Source organism: Fistularia commersonii, chromosome 16 (genome assembly GCF_037954325.1).
Source record: "Fistularia commersonii isolate RoL2024-O1a breed Wild chromosome 16, RoL_Fcom_v1.0, whole genome shotgun sequence".
NCBI classification, from domain to species: Eukaryota; Metazoa; Chordata; class Actinopteri; order Syngnathiformes; family Fistulariidae; genus Fistularia; species Fistularia commersonii.
Genome location: NC_141299.1, coordinates 8,970,452 through 8,997,793, shown reverse-complemented (window position 1 = coordinate 8,997,793; position 27,342 = coordinate 8,970,452). Strand labels below are relative to the sequence as shown.

The window sequence follows — 27,342 nt, the reverse complement described above, 5'->3', positions numbered from 1 at the left end:
CTTTTCTAAAGAACATGTCACAAAGGAGTAGGAGAAGGAAGTAGATCAGATAGATACCTGTAATCGAAAAGTAACCGTTATACATGGAAATGAAAGAGGGTGATATACAAAAAAAGTCACTTGCGAGCACCACAAAGGGACAGGCGCCTAGCAAAGATGAAAAATTGGATTCGGGCTGTTCTTATTTTGAAATTCACTGTGTGAACACAGAGGAAATTGCTGCTAAACCCAAAGAAAGACAGAATAAGATAGAACCTGTCAACTCTGTGGCTGAAGAATAGACATGCAACGGATGCAATAGCTAGATTAGTGCTGTGGAAAAAAAAAAAAACAACTGTTTTCTGGAAGTCTTGGAATATAAAATGAAAGAGGAAATGAGTCACTAAGTGTTCTGCCTTTCACACGAGGGGGAAATTCTCAAGAAGAAAGTGAATCCAGCAGCATGTTCCAGTAAAAAGCTTGGTCCACCTCAGAGCATGTTTAACTACTGGTGAACCCTGCATGAGGGAACAGAACATCTGCTTCATTGAGTGTCCCTGGTCTCTTAATACAACACACACACACACACACACATACATACACACACACAAACACATACACTAGCGATATAAAACTAAACCGACAGAGACACATTCTCTCAAAGCAAGTCAGACCACCTCATTTTTGTTGTGTGAGAAACAAGGCGCGACTGAGACTGAGAAATCGAGACAGGGGTGTCAGGCCGAGATAAGGAATGCAAAAAATCTTTGTTTCTTGCTCTGAGACTTGGACCCTGTCCGAGCTGATGACTAACAGAGTGTGTGGTGTGAGAGCTAGTGACTAAATGTTAATACCCTAATGGTGTACGAACGTGACAAAAAACCTCGGGGACTGAGTCATATACAACCTGCTGCTATCTGGCCCCCACACAACCCCGTCTGTACGTTTGTTTGTTTTCTGTTCATTTGTCTTTTTTCTTGAAAGAAATTACATCTAACTGCTAGTTTGCAGGCCGGTGATTCTGCTGTGTCGCATTTTAGTTGAGTGCCCCTTTGACAGCCACTGAAGGGTTTGCTTGGAAAGGCATCGCCTGAAGGCTGGACTCTGGCTCCGGCAGTAGGCAGGAGACCGTGCTCTCCTGATGTGCCATTTGATCAGATCATGCCGTTTCCCTCGGTACTTATCATTCACAGGCAGGGATATGACTCAAACCTGGCCAGCGTGGTACAGCTGCAGGCGTATCTGTGGATGATACATGCCTCTTAGGGACTCAGGCACCAGATGCTACATGTGACATATCTGCCAAATCCGCACTGAAGCCAGTTTGCCTTCCTTTCTCTACCTTTTTTTGTACCGTTCTTTGTCCCCCAACTATTTCTCTCTCTCTCACTGCAGGTCACTGGCTTTGCCCAATATGCTCCGCATCTAGCCCAAGCAAGCGATGGGCTCTATCTTCCAAACGTTTCTGCATTATTTCCATAGGACTCTGTGGTACTATCTCTTTGTTCGCTTTTCAGTACATGTGCACTTAACACTTTGAGATTGTATTTTGTTGTTCATGTTTAAAATGAGATTGTCTCAATCTCTCAATAGCTCAGAACTTGTTCTTTTCCCAGAATTGACCAGCATGATGTGACACTATCTGGATAAGACAGACATGGTTTGGCTTTGAGATGGACATGGCGGCATCCTCGATTTTTTCTGACAACAGAGAAAAATGGGGTGTCTTGAAAAGGTAGTGAGGGAGATGAAGTTGGCAGTCAGGAGTGTTTCAGAGAAAATTCTGCACTATGGGGTTTAAGATTGTTGTTATCAAAATGTTGAATAAGTGTGAACTTGTATATTTTTCTTAAATACAAGGCTTTTTGAAATGACTGGACTTTATTTGCAAATAACTTGATAAAGAGCCAGAGATTACATTTTTAATACTCTGGTAAACCTACAACATTCCCTCCCTCCAGGTATTTCCTCTTCAATCTCACTGTCAAGTGATCATTTCTGGATGAAGTACTGAGATAAAGTACAGTTACTGCTATGTGGATATACTGAGAACTTAATTGAGAAGCCAAAGTGGTTAATATCAGTATAACATCCTTAAAGTATCATCAGTTTATTATAATTACAGATGTTTGCCAACTGGATTAATGTCTATGTTGTTTGAATCTGCCGTACATATTAAAAGGCAAGGTCCTTGGATTGAGAGCGAGCGACAAAGCAGCCTGTTTTGAACTGATCAAAAATTGTCGTTTGATAAGGAACTTTTTTGTTTTCATTCTATAAGCAAACCAAAATCCTTGACTGGATCATTTTGAGACCTGTTTTTACTGTAGAGGACAACTGTGGAAAAGCTGCAGTCGGAAAAGTTACCGCAAAAAAATTCAAAAACCAAATTGAGATTTAGTGGACAAAATGAATAAAATGACATAATGTGGAAATAATTTTAGTGTGACATTGCTAATCAGTCCCCTTTCACAGCAGGATATTGAAAAAAAAAACAGGACAGCAGGATTTGTGTAAACAAAACATAAGAATCAAAATCACAGAAAGCTTTTTGCAAAGTGTTGTTGTCTTCTTAGTGCAAGTGATTTTACCGATGTCCCAATCTCCATCCTCTTATATCCTCAGGAGTGTCAGCACTCGCAAGTACTATAGACCTGCTCCTCATTTACCTTCCTCTCTTTTGTTTTCTTAGCTGGACATTCTGCTTTCTGATCTTGCCACGTGGCCTTTTCTGCAACCAAAACCCAACATGGTCTCCCACTCTCTATATACACTTAAAGTTGCATGAGAAATATTTTTCCCGGAATCCCTGAGTGATTCCATTAAGCCTAATGAGCCCACGTCAGTCTACTCAAGCAACATTTTCAGCTGACAAAACAATAACTAGAGATAACAAAATGTGTTTGTTTTTAGTACCGGTTCACTGCAGGACAATAAGAATCGCCATTCCATTTGACACTGGGTGGCTATACTTCTGACACGCAACCACTTATCCAAGTTGCCAAGAAATGCAACAACTGCTTCTCTCTTTCTGCTTCCTCCTCTACACCATTCTTTTTCTGCGCTCATTTTTTAAGTAGGTGGACACTCCTTGACCTCCTGAGCAAGAGAAATTTCGGGTGTTAGTAGTGATCAGTAGGAAATCCAAATTCTCCTTTCATCCCTCTTTGAGAGGAAGGGCCTGGGGCTGAGGAGAAACATGCATTGAACTGGAAACCAGGGGTGATTTAACCCTCTTGAAGGAAAGAAGGAAATAACCAAAGTAAATGTGACTCCGTAAGAGCTAAGAAGCTGCTATTTGTCTTCAAAATTGACCATCGAGACCAGAGGAGACAAAAATCTTCAGCATGGATAGAGCTCACTTTGAGAGAGTCCAGTGAACATGGACTCTGTTTCATTATTCTCCGACTACAGTCCCGAATAAGCTGCACAAGACACAAACGTTAGAAGGAAAACATACAACGGCAGTCACAGGTCCGGCTTCATGCTGTTTTCACTGAATGCTGCCAGCCAAAGCAATTTGTTTGGCAAGCGCTTACCCGGTTTGGCGCAGTGGGTCACACTGAGCTGGTTGGACTTCTGCAGCTCACCCCCCCACAACATCTCTCTCTTATACATTAATTTGCTTCCATCAATCATCACCTTAACACGCATCTGTATCCCCCTTTCTCTCTGTGCGGTTTATAATAATTTAAAATAGAAGCGGGCGACCCAGGCAGGGGCAAACGAGTTGTCAGCTGATCTCCTGTAAATGTTCAGAGTGTGATTGCGGTTAAAACCGAATGTGTTTCTGTGTATGAAAAGCAATGCCCCCCCCCTGCAGCCGGCCGAGCCCTGCTCAGCATGCAGATAAGATGCAGCTGATGAAACAGTTTTCAAAGAGCTTTAGGACACATATGTTGTCCATTACTGACTTCCTCATCCTTGAGTTTCTCATCTGTCTCTCCCCCTTTGGATGACGATCGCCCTCTTTCATCACCTCAGTTTCACGATCATTTTTTTCTTTTCTTTTTCACAAATATGCCAGGTTCCTTACTGGGAGATTGAAGGGCTGACTGCTTCTGTTGCTTGTAAACAGTTATACTCCAGTATCTTTAATGCGGGTGACAGTTACTCTGTTTGCTGCACTTTTTTGAGCAGCAAGTCCTATCTGTACATTTGCTGTACAGTATATTCTAATAATATTTCTAATATTCACTTATATTTTGTTCAGAGATAAAATTAGTTTGCACAATTTGCATTGTTTTTAGTTCAGCAACCATGTAAGGTCTTTTTCCTTATCTTTAATTCCCCACATCAAGCCGTTCATCTCCTCTCCTCTCCTCTATTCTCTTCTCCTTTCCTCTCCTCACTGTTCCCTGGCCACTACTTTCTTTTCCTGACTCACATTTTTTTCTCATCCCGCCTACTCTCCATTGTGTTTTTGTCTGTGTTACACAGATTTAATATCAGGTGTCTCAGTGTGTAAAATACGTCATTTTTCTTTGTATGTGTGGGGGTAACGCCCTCGCTTCTCCAGTCCCCTTGTTCAATCTCCTCACCCCACCTCCTTTCCTATCTTTTCCTCTACTCTTTTCTCCTCTCTCAAACTTTGGCAACAAACAGGAATTCCATCTTTTAGCCCTCGGTACGCCACCATGCTGAGATTTGTATGTCACATACAATATCTTTCGCTTTCCGGTAAAATGTACTAATGCACAAAATTTCCAATGCAATACGAGGAAGTGTGTCCATATTTTAGAGGACCATCTAAGTCACAATCAAACACGTCATTTTGTGTTTATTCATGTATGTGTTTCTCTGACCATAATCTTTTCTGTCTACATGGAGGAAAATCCTCCCTATCCTTGCTGACACACACACATACAAAGGCCCAAAGCCTCTTATTTGAAGGCGGTGTGGTGTGTGCTGATATACTGTTGCTGTCCTTGAGGGTGAAATTCCAAAAGACAAAGGCAAATGCGTCTTTTGTTGGCTGTTTAAATGCAGGTGTAATGTGTCAATACTGCACCTGTTAGCTGGTGTGGAGAAAACGCCAAGGATGATATCCCTGCCATGCATCTTGATGATGGGACTGGTGGAGTGCAGCAGATTAAAATAGAAGTGAGAATCACCGGGAATGGAGCAATTTAAACGAGCCTTAAGGAACGAAGTCCACTGCTTCTCTAGGACACGTTGAGATCCACCCTGATCCCGTTTGCACACCCGAGCCACACGAGACACCACCACCTGTGAGGTATCAGGGACAGAGATGCAGAAATGAGCATTACCTATGCAAAACCAAACTGCAATATACTGGCGATCAAATCATTACGTATTACAGAAATTGAGCTTACATATATATCCAAAGAGATTCCAGGGAATTGTGAAATAATTAAAGGGCTTTGAGCGACCTCTTCAAAAATCCATGAAAGCTCTTTTCAAAACCATGGTGATTGTTACAGAGACATCTGCATGCAACTAAAAATGCATGAACCCTGTTTTGATATATGATCGTTTCACAACGGAAAATGTAATATCAATTATTAAAGAAACCTTTTTTGGACATCCTCACCCCGAAAACAGGGATGCTAGTTCTCTGTTTATTTACTCTGCTCTCTGTAAATATGTAAAGATTCAGACCTTGTCTGAACATTGCAACCAGTTGTACATTGCTAATCTATTAGCCGAAGGGGTCTCCTGACACTGCACTGTTTCTTTGTAAGGAGTGACATTAGTTGTTTACTCACACTGTGATTTGTTAGCTACGACTAACACAAGGATGAAAGGTCAGCAAAACAGGCCAAACAGAGACGATATTGACATTCAGTTAATAGCAGTGGGGAGACATGGGACCCACATCATCTTTGAGGATAATGCAGTTCGAGGACACAGTCATTGCCCGGGGAGCTATACGACTCAGTTGGCCACCTAGTAATCTGAGGGTTGGAAGATTAATTCCTGGTTCCTCTGAAGACCACGAGTCTCCTAGAGTCAGACACCAAAGTTTTCATGAGGAGCAGGTTGGCCCTCTCCCTGTTAACCTCCACATAGCGCTGAATTTGTGTGACCGAGGCAAAATTGTAAAGAGCTCTGGGTACCACTGAGGTAGAAAAGGCGCTATGTAAATGAAGCCCATTCACTATTTTCAAATATTCGCGGAGGGGTAACCGTAGCTGGCGGGACTGAGAGGAAGAGGTTGTATTTTTATTACCTTTTCCAGGTAATTGAACTCCATGGCAATCTCTCTGAAGAAGAAGTAGATGTGAGGTCCCCATTCCACAGCGCTTACAAAATATGGCTCTAAATAGCATGATAGGAGGAAATACAGAAATTGAATTGTAAACATGTATAAAGAGAAAAGGTTTGATGATAGGAGGAGATATTTAACAAATATCAAGTCCATTTACAGATGCATCCCTCAATCCCACGGCACTGAGGTAACATGGGGGCAATGAGAAAGAGGCACAGGCCATGCTTAATTTCATTACATGGTGAAAGGGGATTTCACACCAAACAATAAGCACATTATTGCCCCCTGATGTTTCAAAGAACTCATTTCACGCTATGCATATCGGCACCCTTACACTCTGGACTGGCTACAACTTGTGTGTCTGACATTGTGTATTTTTTACTGTCTTATTAAAGAATGATGGTGATCGACTAGACAGCTGCTGGCGCACTAAGCAGAACATAAAGTTGCCAGACAGCTGACTCAGCCCTCTGCTACAGACATATGTATTGACTTGCGTGATGTTAAAAGATGAGGATATACCCCCATTAGACACAGGCTTGACAAGGCCAGAAAATTGTGCCGGTCTACGTGCCACTGCCAATACACATATCTTAACGCACATGCACATACACAAACACAATGCGCACAACCAATCCAGGTACCTCTGAACCATTTGGAGTCATGCTTCACGGTACGGAGAGCTGGACTGTCCCCAAGACTGCGGTAGATGACCGCATCAATGGCCAGGAAGTCTGTCACTGTGGCTGTAAACAGATTCCTCTCTGACACACACACACACACACACACACACACACACACACACACACACACACACATACACACGCACACAAAGCAGATTCAAAGATTAAATGTGGTGCGCTCCATAACAGCTATACTTAGTCATCATTAGAAGTAATGTGGCATTGAGATATACTATTACATGTAATGCACAGCAATAACTAATGGATCTCGTCATTGATCAATTATTAATTTAAAAAAAATTACATACACATTTAAAATTATTTCCAAACAATGATGATAACGCTAATAAAAATTATACTAAAAAGTGAATCCATATGTTATGACGCTTTGAGTAACTTGCAAAAAACATACTTTCATCCTGAATTGTATATATGTTCTTTAGGGCCACAAATTGATTCAGAAAAAAATACTCATGCAGCAAAATAATACACTTAAAATTGGACATCTCATGAAGTACTTCAAACCTGTTCTAAATTTAAACTCTCATTAGATGATTTGTGTGAACAGTAATTGCTGTTAAACATTTGTAGCATTTTTTTTTCTCTTAGTCAAATTACTTGTTTGACACATTCACAACATACACTAATGTATATATGTATGGCATTACTCGTAAATATAAACACACTATATTGTAAAAACAGTTAAAAATTATACATTTTAACTAGATCACTGCTGTCATAACTGCAACCATTAAAGACCTACTGTAAAATATAATTTCACTTAATCATTTTCATGAACAATCAGAGGGAAGTGTTTCTCTTACCAGAAAACAGTGCTACATTGGCATGTTTGGGGTCATAAGGGCATCTTGCCATTCCGCTGACAGTATCCCCCACCATCTCCAGAGTATCTCCCTGTTACAAAACACAAGAAAAAACAGGAAAGAAAAAAGACAAATGCATCAATCACTGAACTCCTTATAATCTAAGTGCATCTACAGAACCTCCTTAAAAACAGACCTCAAGAGAATGGTAATTACTCAGGAGAGTGTTTCTCACTGGTGGCAATTAGGCACCATAGCAACACCAACTAAGCAGCAATGAACTCATGCATAAATGTAAATAAAACACGCTCACAACCACATATTCAAAGTCACACATTTGGGGTACAGATGGTCGCACCAGGGTGGCACGGTGGCGCAGGGGTTAGCGCTTCGGCCTCACAGCACGAAGGACCCCGGGTCGAGTGAATGGTTGTTGGCCCTGTGATTGACTGGTGACCAGTTCCAGGATTTGTCACACACACTACGTATACACGATGAGTTTTTTCAGACCCACCCTTCCCTCAACCTCCACCAACACCACCCAAAAAACAAGGCCTTAAAAATAATCTAATGAAAGTAGCTTATGCAGCAGCTGAGTTCTTAAATATGGTTATAAAACTGGAATAATGTGTGTGAGCTGTTAGTTTTTTCAAAACACAGATATAAATACATTTTTGGTTTGCCTGCTAAGTATTACCAAGAGAAACAGACATCCTACAAGAGAAAGACAGGTGTGAAAAAAAAACTGAAATAGCAATAGAAGCTGACAGAAAGTGCACATCTCAATGTTTCACTATTTATGAATTATACTGAAAAGATTTGTTTTCCTATGTAACTCAACTACCTCCATCAGCCAGGCTGATAATTAATATTTATATGACATTTTTTCTTCTATGTTTAAAATGTGTAACTGCAATTAAGTGGTACAGCTTCTAGTTCGGAAGTGGAGCAAATCTGATGGACCTGCATCAGTATCATGGAAGAATGAGGTCGGTAACTGTGGAGACTGACAAATGTACGTTTGAAAGAGGACAACATCAGTCCACCCTTCTACAATAGTTTCGTTGGAATTCTTCTCATATTTTTTTTCAACAGCTGAATTATTTTGCTTTCTTACAACAATGTTTTGTTCCTCTTCTTTGACTGTTTTTGTGTTGTTCCTGAATGTGTATCCCTCAAAGACAACAAGCTAGGCAGAATTTAATGACCGGTCCCAATATGAAAAAAAAAAAGGAAATAAAAAAAAAAGCACATATATAGAGTTTCAACTTAATAGCACAGTCATAGCTTGCAGTATCAAAGAGCTTTACACTAGACACTAGACTGCATTCACCCATTCGCACACACACTCACACACAGATGGCGACAGAGCTGCAAGGCGCCAACCAGGCTATCACGACCAACTTGAGGCTCAGAGTTTTGCCCAGGGACACTGCAGCATGCAAACAGGAGGAGCCGGGAAATTGAACCATTAAACTACTGACTGTAGGGTTGTCCGCTCTAACTACTGAGCCATTAATGTTTGCAGTATATGGCTCTATGGTACGAAAATAAACCGGACCTGTCAGTGCCAAACAACAATTCTAATCAAGCTGTAATTTATGACATGCACAAGCCTACTAATGGTGTTTTGGAAACACAGACAACCAGGTGAGCCATTTATCACCAACATCAAACGGATCATTACGAAGGATGAATGGATGGGCCTCTCATAGACTGGCGACGGGTAGATCTGCAAAGCCAGGTGTAATTGGTTTGTTTCAAGCTTACTCACAGTGTAGTTGGCACACAGAGGGTTAAAGGCATTGGTCCCACAGACAAACAGGCCACCGTTTCTGCTGAGTAACACCTTCATGTAGTTGCGGCACTCATCCTGGTGGGAAAAAACAGAAGCAACAAGTAAGTCACATTTCAGGGGTGAAAGAGAACTAAAGAAATACATGACAGTCTGAATAGAAGGAAACTTCATTTCTGTTTGCAGGCTGATTATTCAAACAGCTTTGTGAAATAAAGCTTTCCATTTTTTCCATTATCACTGTCAATCATTGATACTGTCTGAAAGCAGCCTGCAAAGACTAAAAACCTCCGCAGTCACAAACCTTCACGCACTGCTGTCGATTGACACACTGATCCAAACCGGCCTCAGGACTTTAAAACAAACACTGAATTAAAAGCTAAGCGCTTCATCTTGACAAATTAAAGTTAATCAAGCTATATAACTTAATCCAGTGAGTCAGATTCATTCTTTCATGGTCACTCTGACTGAGCTGGTGGTCACAGAACCATATGATTTTTAGCAGCTTTTGGCCTTGAGTCCTAAAAAGTATTCAGTTTTGCTTTTGACATGAAATGGAGAATAACGACTTTTATGTAAATCTGATGCAATATTTACAGGTTATCCTGTTTGTGTTTTTAAATTGGAAATGACAATATCTACTCTATGAAACTACATGTTTTCAATGCACAATTCAGCAAATGCAATATTGCCATTTTTTGGGGTTTCTATATCAACTTTTAAATGACTTTTTTTTAATTTTTTTTATACACAATGACTCCAGATTGCACATTGGAGTACTAAAGATAGGGCAGATATATCCTGTGTTCCTTTACATCTATGCATCTGGCTTGGTGCATGTACATCATTTACTTGGGGGAACACACGGCATCAGAATGTATTATGGGAGGACAAGCTGCAGAAGGCAGGGTGATGCTTCAGATGGTGTTTTGCTAAAAAACTTTGGGGACATGTCATTCATACTATGACATGCACCTTCTACATGAACATTGTTGCAGACTAAGTGTGCGCCTTCATTGATCCATTCCCTGAGGGCAGTGGCCTCTTTCAGCAGGATAATGTGTCCTGCAGCATTGCAAAATGTTGCAGGAATGGTTTGAGGAACACAGTATGTTCAAGGTACTGACTCAGGCCCCAAATTCTCAAAATGTCAACCAGTTCAGCATCCTCGGGAATTGACAGGAAAACTGAGTCAGATTCATTGAGGTCCTATCTCATGACCAATGGGTTCGTGAGAGTTCATGAGTCAAAGGGCCAGGGCTCTTTCGATTGGCAAAATGAGGAACAAGTCAGTATTAGGCAAGTGGTCATTATTGTATGGTTGATTGCCATATTTTCAAACACAAGCAACATATCAAATTTTACACTAAATTCACTACACTAATATGCCACTAAATTCTGTACACAGAGCAATTCCCGCACCACTTGTCTAATAAAACAATATACAATTTTAAAAATAGTTTATTAAAAGCTAAAATAGCAAGGCGAACTTTTTGTTGCCTTTATAAACATGTTTGGACTGATTACACATCTCATACATTTTGGCTGTGTTGCACAATAAAGAGGTGTACTGAATTATGTACTGAATTATAATAGCCTGTTTTATTTTGGAGGACTGCTGGATCTGCTCCAGAGGACAAACCATTCATGAGGGGATTCAAAATGATAATCGGTGATTTAAGACAATGCTAGGCAATTAGGGGTTTATGCACAGGTGGAGGGACTATCAAATTAAATATAAATGACACAGGCAGTCAGTGAGACGTCTGTAAAATGGGACTACTATGTTCTGGTTTCCTCATCTTGGTTAAAGGTCCAGCAGTGAAATTCTGAATCAGATGGTGTTCCTCCCTTAAATATTTGGAGCAGAAATCGAGCAATGCACTAGAACTTGAAAGGTAAACTTGAATGAGCTTCTCTGAATCTCAATGTGATTTGTACTATTGCTTTTTTCCCTTTCATCTCATGAAAGCTAAAAAAGTCCATTTTTGGATGCATTGGGGAATTTTGAACCGAGCATTGAAGACAAATGATTTTAAATATGTCAAAACACAGAGCAGTGAATCTTCTTGAGGGATTTGACAGCATTAAACCACAATTCCAGCTCAAACTTTTGATTAATAATATAAACAACTACACACAACAAAAGACTCTTTGACCTCTCTCTCTTTCTCCGTGTGTGTGTGTGTGTGTGTGTGTGTGTGTGTGTGTGTGTGTTCACACACACGTATCTTTTGCTGGATGTACTGTACAGTGCATCTGGTGGCCAGGAGCCAGAAACCCCCTTCCCTAAAGTGATAGTGGCCCAGCCAAAATGGCACCAGTTTAGCCACACAACACACACACACACACACACACACACACACACACACACACACACACACACACACACACACACACACAAACACACACAGAGAGGTGGGGGCTTCCTGACTTCCCTCCATGCTTGAAGTTGAAGTAGTGGAGGTGAGGGAGGATGGCTAGTGATGGTGGAAATGTGTAATAACTGTGTGTGTGTGTGTGTGTGTGTGTGTGTGTGTGTGTGTGTGTGTGTGTATCTTGAAGACATCAGAGGGAAAGCAGGGATATGAGAGATGAGTGAGTGTTATTCCAGATGCTCCTCCCAGCAACCCTCTAACTTGCCCCCCATTTTCCCACTTCACTCTCTGAAGAGTTCTTATTCTTCAACACAAAATAAACAGGAAAGAAGTATTTTAGAGTGTATATACCTTTTGTGTAAATATTGTGAATGTGTCAGCTGAAGGTGTATATTTGGAAGAGTACAGCAACGTGTGACAAACTGTGTATTTGTGTAACTCTCACATTTCACTTGTGTACTTGCATGTTTTTTGCATATATCTGCATATCTGAGATTATATTTTTGTCTATCATAACACAGAAGCATGTGTGAGGGCCATTTGCATGCTTTTTGTCTGTGGGTCTGCAGTCTGCTGGCCTGGTCAGGGACGCAATTGTGACGTGAGATGAAGCGATCTTAATAGGAATCCAGTCACGTAGCCATCATCTCAACAAGGAGTGTGCAACCTTAGGAGTCAAACTACTGCATAAATGCGAGCATTTTATTATATATATAAAAAAAGAACAAAAATAGTCCATTAGTAAAGATACAAAAACTAAATAACTGAATTCTCATTTTCATTTTCACTGTATGGATATTGCTAAAATCATCCCCTGCTGCATACTTGCATTTCATTAACCCTTATTCATCTATTCCAAAAAAGCAATTTGGCACTTCCAGGTGTGGATCTGTCTATAGTCAAAGACCAATTAAGCCAGCGGGATTAGAGTTTTTACTGCGGTTTCAACATTAACAAATGCAAACCAATTATAAGGGATCAAGCAGTGAATCATGGAATTCAAAAAAATTGTGTATGAATCCAAATGCCGTATGTCTTGATCCCCCTTTCTTTCCTTTCTCTGTCTCCTCTTTTCTGTGCTCCCTCACTCTCTGGGCAGAATCCAGACAAAACACCACCTGTGCTGGCTGGCAAGCCTTCCCGAGACCCAGATGACTACAGCCCTCCTCCGCCTCTTCCTCATCCTCCCGCTCCTCTTAAAGAGAGTGGCAGAGCTGCATGGGCTTTGAAAAATTTATCTCCAGTACAGATAAATAACTCAGGAGAAGGCCACACAGAGCAAATATGGTAGTTTTGAATGGAGAAAAACATTTTAACCATAGAAACAAAACACTGCGTACGTGTGTGTGTGTATGTGTGTAGACATAAAGTAGATGTAATGTGGGCTTTACCTCCAAAAACAGATGTAAGATGCATTCTGTGATGCAAAGGTTGAGAGACCGAGTGCATTTCTTGGTTGAATGATCTCACCGCAGGTACGACCACCTCTGAGCCGCAGAAAACTCAGAGGTAAAATCACAGGCATTTTAATGAAAGCAACCTCACAGAGGGTTTACAACAAACTTTCAGTTGCTATAACACATCTGACTCAAACAACCTGCCACAGCCAAATGAAGAGACTCCACCTTCCCCATCTGCTTTCTATCTATTGTCCTGAAGTCAACCTTCAGTCTGGGATGATAATCAACCTTTTCATTTGGCCCCAATGTTTGTTGAAAGACCGAACCAAAATGGTGTTTTACCTGCGGCAACAATCAGCACACTCCTGCACGGCCCGAACACAATGCAAAACAGGTCCATACGTTGTAAATTTCTCTTCTCGTTTTCCCTTGCTAGGAACACCCACGGAATTCCTTATACTCTCATGGAATATAAAAAGTTAGCATCATGACCCGCTTTATTCACGTTTCTGGCCATCTAAGGCAGTCCATCAAGAGGTCGTATTTAGCAAGCTGCCCCTTTAAATCTCAAAAGTTTCCATTACATGCCTGACTGGTCCCCTGATGTTAGCTACCGGGGAGAAGAGCACACTACTTTGCCAAGAGCCACCGACGAGCCAGAACTCCCCCATACACACAAATGCATGCAACACACATCCAAACAACAGTTTGGCAATCCCTCCTTTCAACTCATTAAAAACAGAGCTGTCATTTCAAAAAAAAATCCCTGATGCATAGTTTTGACAGAAAACAGAATGACTCTCCATGACATGATGAATGGGTGTGTATGTTTGCGTACATGTGGGTGGAGGATTAATTAACAGCAGTACCAAATTAGCATCAGTGTGCCGTTCGAAGAGCTGCGGTTTTAACCAGCATGTTAAAACTAATCCGCATCCCACTGCAACCCTTCATCTCTGCTTGATGGTAATTCTCACTGAAGACACCACAGGCCACAAACAAACACTAGACACCAGAGGGAGGGAGAAAGTGAAAGAAAATGAGACAATAGTCATGGGAAGTCAAAAGGAAGCAAGAGTGATGGGGAGATTAGCAATAAGAAAATATACCAGTGAAGGAATACGGAACTCATCTGGGTGAAATGTTACTTTCGTCATTGGGAGAACTGTAATAGTGAGTTCTTGCTTTAACACAGTTTATCTCATTGGGGTACAGAAGAGGCCACATCATACTTTATCAGAGAACATGCCTGACTAAAAGTCATGCTCTCCTCCTTTTTTTTTTCTCCACAGTGAATTGAACCAGTGATGTACTACATCTTTATTTAGCACAAAGAGGCCTTTTTAAACATTGCAAATCGATGAAGGTGAAGACACAGCTCGGCTTAAAAAGTGGATTAATTAATCATCTATTTATACAAACTTATAGAAAATTTCCAGCCCAGTCAGTCATGTGATGGAGTCAACTCGCAGGAATGCCATAAACATTATGAGGCCAACAGAACTCCACTCTCACAAGAAAATACACCAAAGACGTGCATAAACAGTACATTTGGTTTGTGGGTTTGTGGTGTAGCGGAGTTTAAATAGAAGAAAGGAACGTGCGTGCCAAGGCTTTGGTCACTAGACCTTAATCATAACAATCTTTATTGACACGTGTGAATAACGTTGTGTTCAACAACTTCCATGAGTTCTCAGCATTTAGGAGTTCCCAAATTCAACAGAGGAACAAGACCCAATCGCAAATTTCCATGAAAGAGCATTTTTGGGAATAAGAATATTTGGTTAAGGGCTGGAATATTTGAATGTGTTTTATATTTTGTTCCTATGGTTGACTGTTGGAAGTGTAAATTTTCACTGGGATCATCTAAAAAAAGAAAAGGTTGAAGAGGCGAGTCTGTGAACTCATTAGTTGCATAAGAGGTTTTTAAAGCCCATTCTGGTCAAGTACTGACAATGCATAAGTGTACTACAGAAACTAAAACCCCGGGCCATGGACAGCAGATCAGCCAGAGAAATGGCCAGTATTTTTGCACAATTTCTAATCAGGTAATTTTAATCTATCTGCAAATATGATGTTTTAAAGAAATTAATGTGAAAGGTACAGCAGTAGGTTTTTATATCTTCACATATTGTATTCATCCACAACACTCAATGTTTAGCATCAGGGGGCAGATAAATATTGTAATTGATACATTGGCATCAGTTAAGGCGAAAATAGGATCAAGAAAAGTGACTGAATGGATTTCTTGAACAGGCTACTTTTCTGAGATTAATTCTAAAAGATGTGAAACCGTATCCTCCGATGGTCCTGGTGTGCACTGGGTTGGCTGATGGAAAACCCAGAGCTCCTCCGAGAGCACAATCAGCACATTATCGATCAAACACCCCTGTTAAATGCGGCATATAACAGTGTCGAACTGGCCTTTAAAATTGCTCTATGTGGAATTATTCGCATGTTCATACTGCAGGCAGGCACAGAGTCACTTTGGGGAAAGCCTCATTCTCTACCTCTGGCTGAGTTTTTTTTTCTTTTTTTTTGATAGGAGGAGAAAAGAAAGACGTGAAAGCATTGGAAAGATTGACAGAAACAGACAATAAAAAGGGCAAATACCAGCATGATCGGTGACATTCAAAGAAAAATATGACAGAAATATGCAAATTGAGCAACACCAAGGCTGGCTGTTCAGTTCAGTCATCACCAATGATTTGGTCAACATGGGAGAAGAAAAAGGTGAAAGAATCAGAATATGGAATTTTTCGCCTAATTGGGGAGAATACGATGTCCTTTGTGGTCATCCAAGCAGAAACATTTAATTACAAAACCAATTACAAAGTGGCAAATGTATCACATTGTGACACAGCCCCCCCCAGGCAGAACAGGGCATTTTAGCGAGGTGAAGCTCAAGAGATAGAAATATGTTGAGTGAGATACAGGGGGATGAGAGGGTGGGTGAGGCACACAGAAAATGCTGAAACCGCGTGGCAGAGGTGGTTGTCAAGATGCTCACTCGAGGTTGAGTTCATGTGTATGTGGGAGAAAACAGAAGAGTGAGGCACCAAATCCATGAATATGTAGGAGCAAATTATCTATATAATGTACAAGTCGTTAATCCCACCCACGTGTGTGTATGAACCTGCATGTTAAAAGCGTGCGTGTGTGTGTGTGTGTGGTTGAGAATGTAACTGTGGGAGTAAAACAATTACTGTTATTTCCCTGATAAATGTATAGTTAGCACAGTTGACCTTCTACATAATTATCAGCTACATTAGGAAATGAAACTGAAACTAAGAGCCCTTCATGTTGAGGTTATTATCTTAATTAATTTTCAGTCAAATCTTGTTATTTCTATGGTTTGCTTGCACTATTTTACTGTCAATACAAATTTTAATGAGTAATCAAGCTTTCTGTATCATCTGAAATATTGGGGCAAATACTTTGAGAAAGAATGTCATATGCATAATCACATGAAAAAGAACATCTGTGCTTTGTCATTTAAGTTCATGTCACAAATCTTGTTCCAACTGTAGCTGCTGATGCCTGTTTTTAGCAATAAAAAGTACAATCAGTAATATGCATCCTTTTGCTGCTTTAACAATTACAACTTTGGGAGCCTCCTATTGCCCTGATGCTAATAATTATCTGTGTAGGTGTCCCATATTGGTACTGCTGCAATCCACTAACCTGTTTGGTATTTTGGCATAATGGTGGAGAGAATGTGGAGGGACATTAAGCCTAACTGATTGCATTGTGAATTACCCCCGAATTTTACCTGCATGTTATGGCGTTCAATGACCATTTATTAACCCTTCATCTTTGCTTGACCGTGTTATCCTGAGTGGTTATCTTCAACTTTGATTGCCCATTGCAATCATACCATTACTGTATTTTCTAACTACTTCTGAACTTGATCTTTGAGCACAAATGAGGTTGTTTTACATAAAGTGTAGAATGCTTTTGAATTTAATTAAGAGGTGGTAATTATTTGGCCTGTTAATATTATATCACAGTATCACAGAATTTCACCTTGCGCTGCGTCCTGAGATAAATGCCCTGGAGTAATTTTAACATGAACCGTTTTCAAAATTAATTTTCAAGAAAAGTCACTTGAAGACCTTGTTTGCTTAGTTTGGTATAAAGTTTTCAATCATAGAATGCTTGAAACATAGCTTTCTCCATTCTAGACTGACTTCTGGGCAGTATCATGGTTTACTTCTCTTGTCCATGTCAGACAATGGTGTATGTATGGAATGGCAAACTGACTTTTTCCATAATTTTTCAAAATAACTTGATGATGGAGGTTCTGTGACCAAAGGTTCTACATTAATAAAAAATTAGATGTGTGCAGAACTCTTTACTTGCATTAGTGAATGGTTTGTCTTTTGGACCCTTTAAAGTTAATTGGAAAAGAAATGTCTGTGTGAAATTAACAATGACTTAAAGAAGGAATGAGGAACTGGTTTCCAGAAGTGGATATCAGTCTTGTGAGTATGTGTCTGTGTGTGTGTGTTTTGCGCGTGTGTGTGTGCCCTTGCACAAGACATCCATTCATATGCGTCTGAGCCCACAGAGTCGACTGAGAGGACCTGGCAGTGTTGTTATCTTCTTCACATTGCCGTGTGACTCACAGCATTACCAGGCAGTACAATCATAAGGGGCAGGAAGACCTCTCATATCTCAGGCATACCCTCAGCATTATTCAGGGTCAGCCTCTTCTTTCCTCTCCTCAACCCTCCTCTCATCTCCTCTCCTTTCCTTTCCTCTCCTCCTCACTTGTTTTTTTGCTCTGTAATCTATGTTCCAGTGTGTTGCTGGCTGGCAGGGTGTTATACAGATTTGATGTCAGGTATTGTCTCAGTGAGTTAAAGAAGTCATTTTTCTTCGTCCGGAGGACCCGGGTATCCTCAAACCAGCCGCAACTGTCTACACATACACAGACAGACACCTAATAAGGCCTGTTTGTGGCAGAAAGCAGCTAGTTATATCAGAGGTTTTCAAGTATTCAAGGGTTGCTGGTGGCTTCTGGGACGCTTCACCCCATCCCTTCTTCGCCGGCTTGGTTTTCAGACACCTACCTTCATTTTCTCAGGGTACATGTAGGAAAGCTTACTCAGAAAGGTGGAGCCAATTTCAGAGATTATGATTATGCTCATCTGATTTTTGTGAGTATGTGTGATCAGCTAGTTGAACAATAGCGATTTTGAGATGTTACATGGTCAAAATCCCCTCTTTTTATAACCTTCCCTGCAGGCATGGCAGTCAGATGACTAATACTGAAAGAAAAATAGTAGTATAAAAAATGGGTACCGACTAATGGGGTATCTTTTGAATATATTTCACCAACACACTCATACAAAAGAATTGCCTCATTGTCTTTTCCCCTTAGTTTAATGTCCATTAGAAGTGTTTCTAACTGTAGCTTGTGATTTGTTTCAAGCAAGCAAACAAGCTTCTCTCTCTGGTTACAGAGGAGTTTTAAGATTTATCAGCAGCTTAATGCAGCAGCAAACTTCAACATTTTTTTGTTGATTTTAATACAAGATGGCAATAAAATAGTATCTCAGTGTGTGAGTAAGGGAGCAACAGATTGATAGCCTGCCAAAGAAACTTTAACCAAATAATAAGCTACAGATTGGACTGCTCCAATATAATGGAATTATAGTGTGAGTTCAAATACATGTGATTCTTTTTTCTGAAAACAATTAATATTTTTCATTAGTTGGTAAGCATTTGTTAAAATGCAATCAATTATTAAAACATTATTCACTTTGAGGACTTTATTTTGATACTTATTTTTAGAATTTTTTTTAGGATCAAAAATGGGTTGGCAGAAAAAAAAAACATCCTCATCATTAATCAATGAGGATGATTCATGGTCTATGCGGGCTCCAATTGAGGATGACCAGGTCCTCCATAAACCATCCATTATCTACCGCTTTTCCTGCACTTAAGGTTGCAGGGATTCTGGAGCCTATCCCAGGTGTTCACCCTGGACCGGTTGCCAGTCGATCACAGGGCTGCCTATAGAGACAGACAACCGTTCACTCTCTCAATCACACATCTGAGCCTTTTTACCAATTTATTTCTATTAACCTCCAGCATATTTTTGTCCCCTTTAGACATGGGGAGAACATGCAACACCCAAACAGAAAGCCCCCCTTGTAGAAAGCAAACCAGGGTCCTTCATGCTGTGAGGCGGAAGTGCTAACCACTGCCACCCCCTTCCATAAACCAATCAATCTATAAAGCTTGTAAAAACCAATTACACAACAGTATGCTTTACTTTTACTGGTGTAATGGGCACATATTCCTCTATGAACATAGGAAGTCTGAGTAAAAAAAAAGGTAATAAAGGCAAAATGGATCAAAGACAGCGGAGGAACTTACAAAATTTTGAGTTTTTACTGAAACTCCTGCTTCATTTGATGCAAGGTGACCCGAGCGTCTTAACCAAAACTGTATTTTTGGCTTAGGCTATTCAAGATTTGCATCCGACATCCCTGTCATTGCTGCAACCATACAACATCATTTTCGAAGCTTAAGGTCATTAAGTCTTAATTAATGAGAAGCCTGGGAAAACAAAGACCCTGTGGATTTTAACTTTCAACAGATAGAATACAGGATGAACTTATGAGTCAGACTGGCTGTCAGCTGGACTGCTCATTAAAATATGGTTTGTAAGACTGCTGTTGTTCTAGATTTGTTGTGTATGACTGTGCCTGAGCAAGGACACACACAGATTATGTATAAATATATTTCAAAAACAAAGGAAAATTGAAAGACAGCCACACAAAATGACTCACCTCATGTTTGCCCTTCATCCTGCAGATTCTTATGTCATTCTTGTTAGACTCCCATGTTCTTTTCTAAACAATTAAAAACGGCCAAACATGAAGCTGATCATTAAGTCTTGCTGAAGACAATGGCAATAATAGGTCTCAAGACAATTTATACATCTGCCAAAAAAAGTATAAATACAGTTGAAAGCCTTCACCTTGCTGTAGAACATCTCATCTCCCGCAACGATGTCCAACTCCACACGGAAAAGGTCATCCCTGGTGAGCCAAAGAGCGAGAGAGCGAGAGAGAGAAAGAGAGTGGCAGTCAGCCAGCACGGCAATATAAAAGGCTTCAGAAAGGCCAAGACACTGAGCTGAGAAATCCCATAAATGCCAGTTGTATTGTCGGGGTACAATTTGTATGTTATTGCTAGTTCAAGACAGTGGATGACACTGAAGATTCTGTTTTGGATGGAATACGGGCCATTCACACAAAACGGGGAAGCTAAATACTACCCAGACTGTTTGGAATCTGCAAAATATCTACTTTGTTTAATCTGGCTGAAGCATTGGAGGCTTCACAAAGCGTACACATTACGGACATTTTGATGATGTTCGGACAAAATGCAGAACGACTTCACAATGTCTCTTAAAACCTTACAATACACAATGCAAAACGGAAACTAACAGCAAAATGGTGGCTCATATTTGTTTTTTTCCCTTAGCCTGTGGTCAGTAATCTTGGAGTGCTGCATTGAATTTCCTGCAATGGCCCACATTCCTACTTACAAGCTTCATTCAAACCTGAAATTAATTGATGATTTAATCAAGTTATTCTAACAATTCTTGCACAGCGTACACAATGCCCACATGTGGTGTGAAACCCTCAAACCATGCAGGTATTCATGATCCCAATGCTGCATTCTCATCCTTCTAATCTGCTGATAATTCTGCAGTAACCTTGGATGTTCCTGGGGAAATGCCTACTAAATGAGAGCTAACAGCTGACGTTTGCATATTGATAAAGGCCTCCTTATCTGCTGGGATGGATTCGAGGCTAAGACTTTGTCTTCCTCCTGAGCAAGAGGTCCAGCTCTTAGTGGGCTGATCTGTCATAGTATGTAGCAGTAGAATGGATACTAGCTTTGTCTCCCATCTGAGCTGCATGTCCTTTCCTGAAATGTCCTTTTTTCCTCTTGATAGATGGATGGGTTATTGTTTGTGTGCATCAAGGCGACTGCAATTGTGGCTATTCATTTCTACTAAGAGGATGTGAAATGTTTATATCATCTTCTGAGAGAGAGAAGTAGGTGTGAAAGTTCACGTTTGAGAGCACATGGAGGCAAAATGCCATCAGGTTACTCTACCTCTGAATTATTCATTATCCCGGTTTGTTTGCGCATTAGAAGATTCCCGCTATTAAAGCTGAGTGGCAAATTGCGTTAAAACACCAAACACTTGCTATGTAAGTCACTGCTTAACAGGTTAGAGTTTAAGTGTTCTCAGAAAAGTGTAGTGTGTCCGAGTATGAGCCATAATCTCACCCAGGCTGTTTCAGCAGAGCTTTAGCATTAACATAATGTGTATAGAGACGAGCCTCGCTGCGAGAGTGGCTGGCAAACTGTAGTAGTACCTCTACGGAGGAGTGCAGAGGAGGGAAATCTACTTTTGCTGGTGATTTTCCTTCTCCTGTCCAGTCAGCTCAAGGTTGTATGAATGATGCAGAGCCTGTGGCCTGTATGCTTTTGTTTGTTGACATGTTTCACTGGATCTCCTGCTAGAAGCAGAAGGTCACTCCTCATGCAAACTGTGTAAAGATTCCATTATTCTTTATGGTTCGAAAGTTGCACGCAGCCTTGAATGGCCTCATTGGCTCATAATTCTTTACATGGGCGCCTTAACCTACACAACCCCGACTGAAGACCTACAAATCAAAAGTCTTCAATTACGTTAGTATGGCCTTGTCCATATGTTTATGAGTTTTCACATGCCTGTGCAGTTATTTCATGAACATCTATAAACCTTCTTAAATTGGTTAATAAGAAAAGTCAACACAGAATCAAGGGGAACTATCAATGTTTCCTATATTTTTTTCAATGTGACCGAATCATGAACTTTGTGATTTTACCCTTTCAAATACCACAAACGCAGAGTCAAAATTCTCTACAGCTTTCAAGTTTTCAAGGATATATATACACATATATTCTCAGTTTTCTAACTTTCCCCTTGTGCTGTATAATGGTAGCTCGCAGCGGTTCTGGATTTCAAGTCACAGGTAGTGTGTTTTTTTAACTCTGAAGTGAAGGCGTAAAAGTAACAACATGTAAATTCAAATTTATTGTAGTATCCATATTTTGTCAGAGATAGTCTACATGGAACTAAATGAAAAAAAGGCACCATATATACATACAGAATTTTAATTGTGACCTTTGCATAACAGCTATTGTGTTTTTTTTCGTCTCCCTCGCAAGCATCGGAGTGAGAGAGAGAGAGAGAGAGAGAGAGAGAGGGAGGCAGAGAGAGAAAGAGAGAGAGAGGTGAGAAACAAATATATAAATCATACTCCAGCCAATGATTTATTTTTTCAAAAGTTCCTTGTTTGTGAATCCATTTGTCTTGTACACATTTTCCTGAATGACCTTCACTGTGCAGAATGGGGTAGAATAATAAACAGTGTACATCTGACACTTGAATGCTGTTTTCACATTACGTGTATGATTAATCTTGTCCAGCATTCAGTGAACACAAGTACCGTAAAATGTTCCCACTACGTATGTTGACCCTTTTTGCACATCGTGAAGTGGTAGACATTGTGTTCAACAGGTCATTTTGTGGAAATTCAACATAATGTATGGCCAGACATGTTACAGCTTATTTCTTCTTTAGCATATTTGATAAGAATTGGTAAAACGTTAACCAGGAATGTATATTCTTTTTTGACAACATTGTTTTGTTTTGTTTTTTAAATGCACTTTTTCGTTCTATCAGTGCTATGTACTTGTTATACAGTATCTGCAATAATATACTCAAAAGAACCGAATGTTTGCTTTATTCTGCTATATATGATGTGAATATATATTGTCACTTATATTCATCTATGTGGGCGTCCTTAACCAGACCCCTTTGTGTTTGCATCTCTTTGCCAAACTTTTTCTGTTTCCGTGCTGAACTTTCTTTGCAAGCATCTCAAATCCAGCACACCCTGGCCATTATAACTTTAGAGATTCACAGTTGCGCCCCAGCTGATCGTCTCTGTCTGCCAAGAGGAATCTGACCCACCTGTGACCTCAGCCTGACCTCTGAGGTCAGTGTCTCTGGGCTAATAAACAAGAGCAACCACGAGTCGCAGTAAGCCCACCCACTTTCACATACCATTTTACCTTAACACACACATTGAAAAGGAAAGAACTCTGTCTGCACAGAATGTCTGTGCTCTTTTGGTTGTATTTTCTTCAGTTAATCTCAAATAGGTTTATATCTGCGTGATTGCCATTAAGATCTGTTTAAGCAAAGTAGACCCCGGGATCCACAGCGCTGTGTTTTGACAGCAACGAAATGGAGCTTAACACAGCAAGGTGGTTACTCCAACATCCAAACACATAGTTTACTTTCTTTTGGCCAAGATGAAAAAAGGACAGGGAGCTGTAGCAGCACTCAGCAGGTGCTTAGGGCAGGGATTTAGCAGCGTTTGCAGTCTGAAGAGCAGCTATGCTAATGGTTACAGGATTTGGGGATGAGAGAGGCATCTTATCAGGCCATGCACTCTATAGCAGCTTTTGGCAGTCATACCTGCCACCACATAGATACTTATTTATACATTTTAAAAATCTGCCTCCCTGCTGTGATGTCTCTGCCACTCACACCGACATGCATTTATACATGGAATTTTTCTAGACATATCCTTTCTGTCAGGACGCTGCAAACTCTATTAGCTATTAATCATATGCTCTTGAAACGCTACTTTTCCGTATCCCTTCTGCTACCAGCAACCCCCTTTTCCTCTGACCCCATTTTGGCTGTCAGAACAGCATTTCATTAGCATCTGGTTGGTCGAGGCATTCATATCAGTTAAGCTCTTCAACCGAATGGAACTTTCTGCTGACAGGAATTGAATTAAATGCGGTGATTTTATTTTCAGGCAGACCAAGAGAAGCCATTGAGAAGTTTTTAAGTCTGTTTTTTTGTTTGTTTGTTTGTTTGTTTGTCTTTGGGGGGGCTGGACAAGTGCACATTTGTGATTATGGGTTCTCTTGGTGCTGACATAGCATGCCATTTTAAACCATTTTACACAGTTTGATATATTTACTAGTAAGCCTCAGCGGTATGCTTAGACTAGCTGGAGGCCAAGGACTGGGTCATTTCCTGGACCACAGTGGCATCTCTATTGGAAACTGCTTTAGTCTACCTTAGGGTTTATCCCTACAGGAAATAACCAACAACATATGTGAAGAATGACTCTGCCCGGTTATTTTTAAGCACATTTCAAGCTAAATTAATTTTTGGCCATTATAGCTTGTCAGTCTTGAGAAGGGTGTTTTTTTGTGAGCTCTCTGTGCTTTAGGTCGAGTCCTGAACAGCTCCCGGGAGCAGCAAATATAATTTCAGAATGTAGAGTGAGTGCAGCTGAGTGGGCTGTCCTTGTTTGGCCCTCTTGACCACCAAAGTTACTGTCTGTCCAGGATCAGCACTTTCCCCAGACTGACATCCATATGGGAATCATTATTTTATGGAGACCAGGCTGGAAACCATTTACTTGGCCTGATATATGTCTTGAGATAAAACATTTGTCGCAATATGTTTTAAGAGTATATGGAAATTCTCCAGCTACTGATTTTGGAAATTTTAGAGGACAGATTACCATGTTATGTAACTTGAGTAGCTATTCACAGTTAGAGTTGTCAATCTAATTATGGTAAAACGTGCTGTTGCCAACCTCTGGATTTTAATGTCTAAAAGTCTACAAACTCTCAAAATTAATTAATTCCCTTAAGGTATCTTGGAGCCAAACAGACAGCCAACACAATGGAACTTAATCAACTTGGCATTATATATTTTTGGGGGAAATGAAGCCTGGTCTCTGTGGCTGATCACCATCATGATTCCAAGGAAACGCACACACCACAATGTGACTGTTTCCATGATGTTGTGCTTAAGTTTTCTGAACTCGAGCCTTAAGCTGTGATCCAATACTCAACAACCTTTCCAGTAAAAGTAAACATGAATGACATAACATAATGCGACTTTTACGCATTGTCTTTACAGTGAACATGTTTTAGTTTAATCAGATTCATCAGCCATAAACAAAGCAGACTACGATTCCCATGATGCTCACAATGACATCAACTGCCTTTTTATGGTTTTGAGAGAGCCACCTCCAGCACTTGCCCAAGATGTTTAAAAAAAAAAAAATGCTTGCAAACCCTTCTGAATATAGATTTCATTCTAATATATTCCTTTTTGTGCAGGAGAATAATGTCACTTGGTTTGGCTGTTGTGCGGAACAAGCCATCCACAATTTGTAATAATGCCAGTTTGGGGCCCCTAGATCTTAACATGACAAACGAAAATGGGCAATTTCAGTATAAGCATTGACTAATCTGTTTATGGTATGAAAATAAGTCAATATCCTGTATATTGTTTTCTTGAGTATTTCATTAAATTACATGCTAACAGACTACCATGTTACAACAAAGGTTCAGATGATAGATAATCTAGGGTCTCAGCATGCAGTTTAAAGAATAAAAACATGGATTGAGGCCAAGCTTAGCTCATTTGAGTGGCACATTTAGGATGTATATGCTCAAATTATATTTTTAATTTATAATTATATGCACGAAACAATAATACTGTATCGCACAGACACACTAAGAATTGTTTCATGTACCTGTACATTAGTAACTTCAACACTTGAATATTTGCAGGTAAGCAATTACGTAATAAGTATTAGATGTACTATAGTGCAAGAAAGATGGAAGTGGAAATTTCCTTTTGAAAAATACATGGCTGTTGCCCTTTATGATTTTCTAAGCGCTGTTGATTAACTGAAAAAAAAAATACAAGAAGGGTATGCCTCTGTTTATGAGGTATTACAAATATAAATACAGGATATTGTACCGGGAGACATCTGACAGATATATATTATGATGTAAAGTACAAGCTGCAATATCTATTTATTGTGCCAAGTGGTTTATAAAGATAAGTAACTTACACAGGAAATCACGATTCGAGTGTGCAAGACGATTCCATTTGCACTAGGAAATAAGTGTTGTTTATCCAGTTAAAGGCATTACAGTATACCAGAGAGATCCAAGATTTTATTAAAGCTTGTGGTTAAATATAGGCGGTTCACAAGTTGTGTGTGTGTGTGTTGCTGTTGTCTGTGTACCTGGCTCCTATATAAAGAGTCCGATTGACTTGGAGGATCCTCTGAATGTGTAGGGGCTCTTGTCTTGGCCATGTTCGGTGGGGTCGGCCCAAAAAAACTGGATAACTTCTGGCCACTGTCAAAGGGGGAAAAAAAATAAACAAGCACATCACCAATCATGAAAAATCAATTTTGCATGGCAATGTATTTTGTGAATTAGAAAATGGTGACTGTTTAAGCTGCTCTTTTATAACTCGGTGTATCTGCCACATTCAGCAACTGATGACTGAAAATCTGAAGTGAAAAGCAGAATACTGATTATATATGAATATACAGTCAATATGACATTTTAATGTCAACTCATCAGGACTTTGGACAAATGATTGGCTTGTACGTGAGTTACAAGCATGGCAGGAGTTCCCCAGAACAATATGAAGGGCGTTACCACATTTTGCAGGGAAATTCTTCAGTTGTGACTCCAAAGAAAAAATAAAAGCGAGTGGAGACGCAAACAAGGGTTGAATCTGATGGAATCAATCCAGATGGTTATCTGTCTCTGACCTTGACTGAGTATCTGAAGGGAGAGTTTTCATCTGATATCCTCACATGCTCACTCCACTTCCTTTCCCATTACTACTTTATTCCCTCCATTTTACTCCCCAATTTCCTCTTCATATTAAGACCTATATTTGGTCTTTTTTAACTCTAGTTCCATCCTGCACTGTCATCCGTCTATTTCTTGGGCTCCATCCTGAAATCCATGGTATTAACCTTTCTGTCCATATGCATCTCCATCCTTATTGTTATTTGTTCAGTCTGGAAACTATTTGTCTTACATTCTTTCTTACCTGGTAGTGCTCAGTCAAACGCAGTCACTCCAGTGGAGCTTTCAGTAGCCCGACAACATTT

General features: G+C 40.1%; 1 protein-coding gene across 1 annotated transcript in view; it reads right to left on the bottom strand.

The window, feature by feature from the left end:
- sema6bb (sema domain, transmembrane domain (TM), and cytoplasmic domain, (semaphorin) 6Bb) overlaps nt 1-27,342 on the bottom strand; it is a 124,691-nt gene that overhangs the window by 40,372 nt on the left and 56,977 nt on the right. Inside the window, exons 3-10 of the mRNA XM_086161504.1 lie at nt 26,455-26,569; nt 20,286-20,346; nt 20,095-20,157; nt 9,493-9,591; nt 7,719-7,809; nt 6,856-6,975; nt 6,173-6,261; nt 4,991-5,208 (exon numbers count right to left, since the gene is read on the bottom strand). Coding sequence (XP_086017630.1) covers nt 4,991-5,208; nt 6,173-6,261; nt 6,856-6,975; nt 7,719-7,809; nt 9,493-9,591; nt 20,095-20,157; nt 20,286-20,346; nt 26,455-26,569 — 856 coding nt within the window. The remainder of the gene's footprint in view (nt 1-4,990; nt 5,209-6,172; nt 6,262-6,855; nt 6,976-7,718; nt 7,810-9,492; nt 9,592-20,094; nt 20,158-20,285; nt 20,347-26,454; nt 26,570-27,342) is intronic.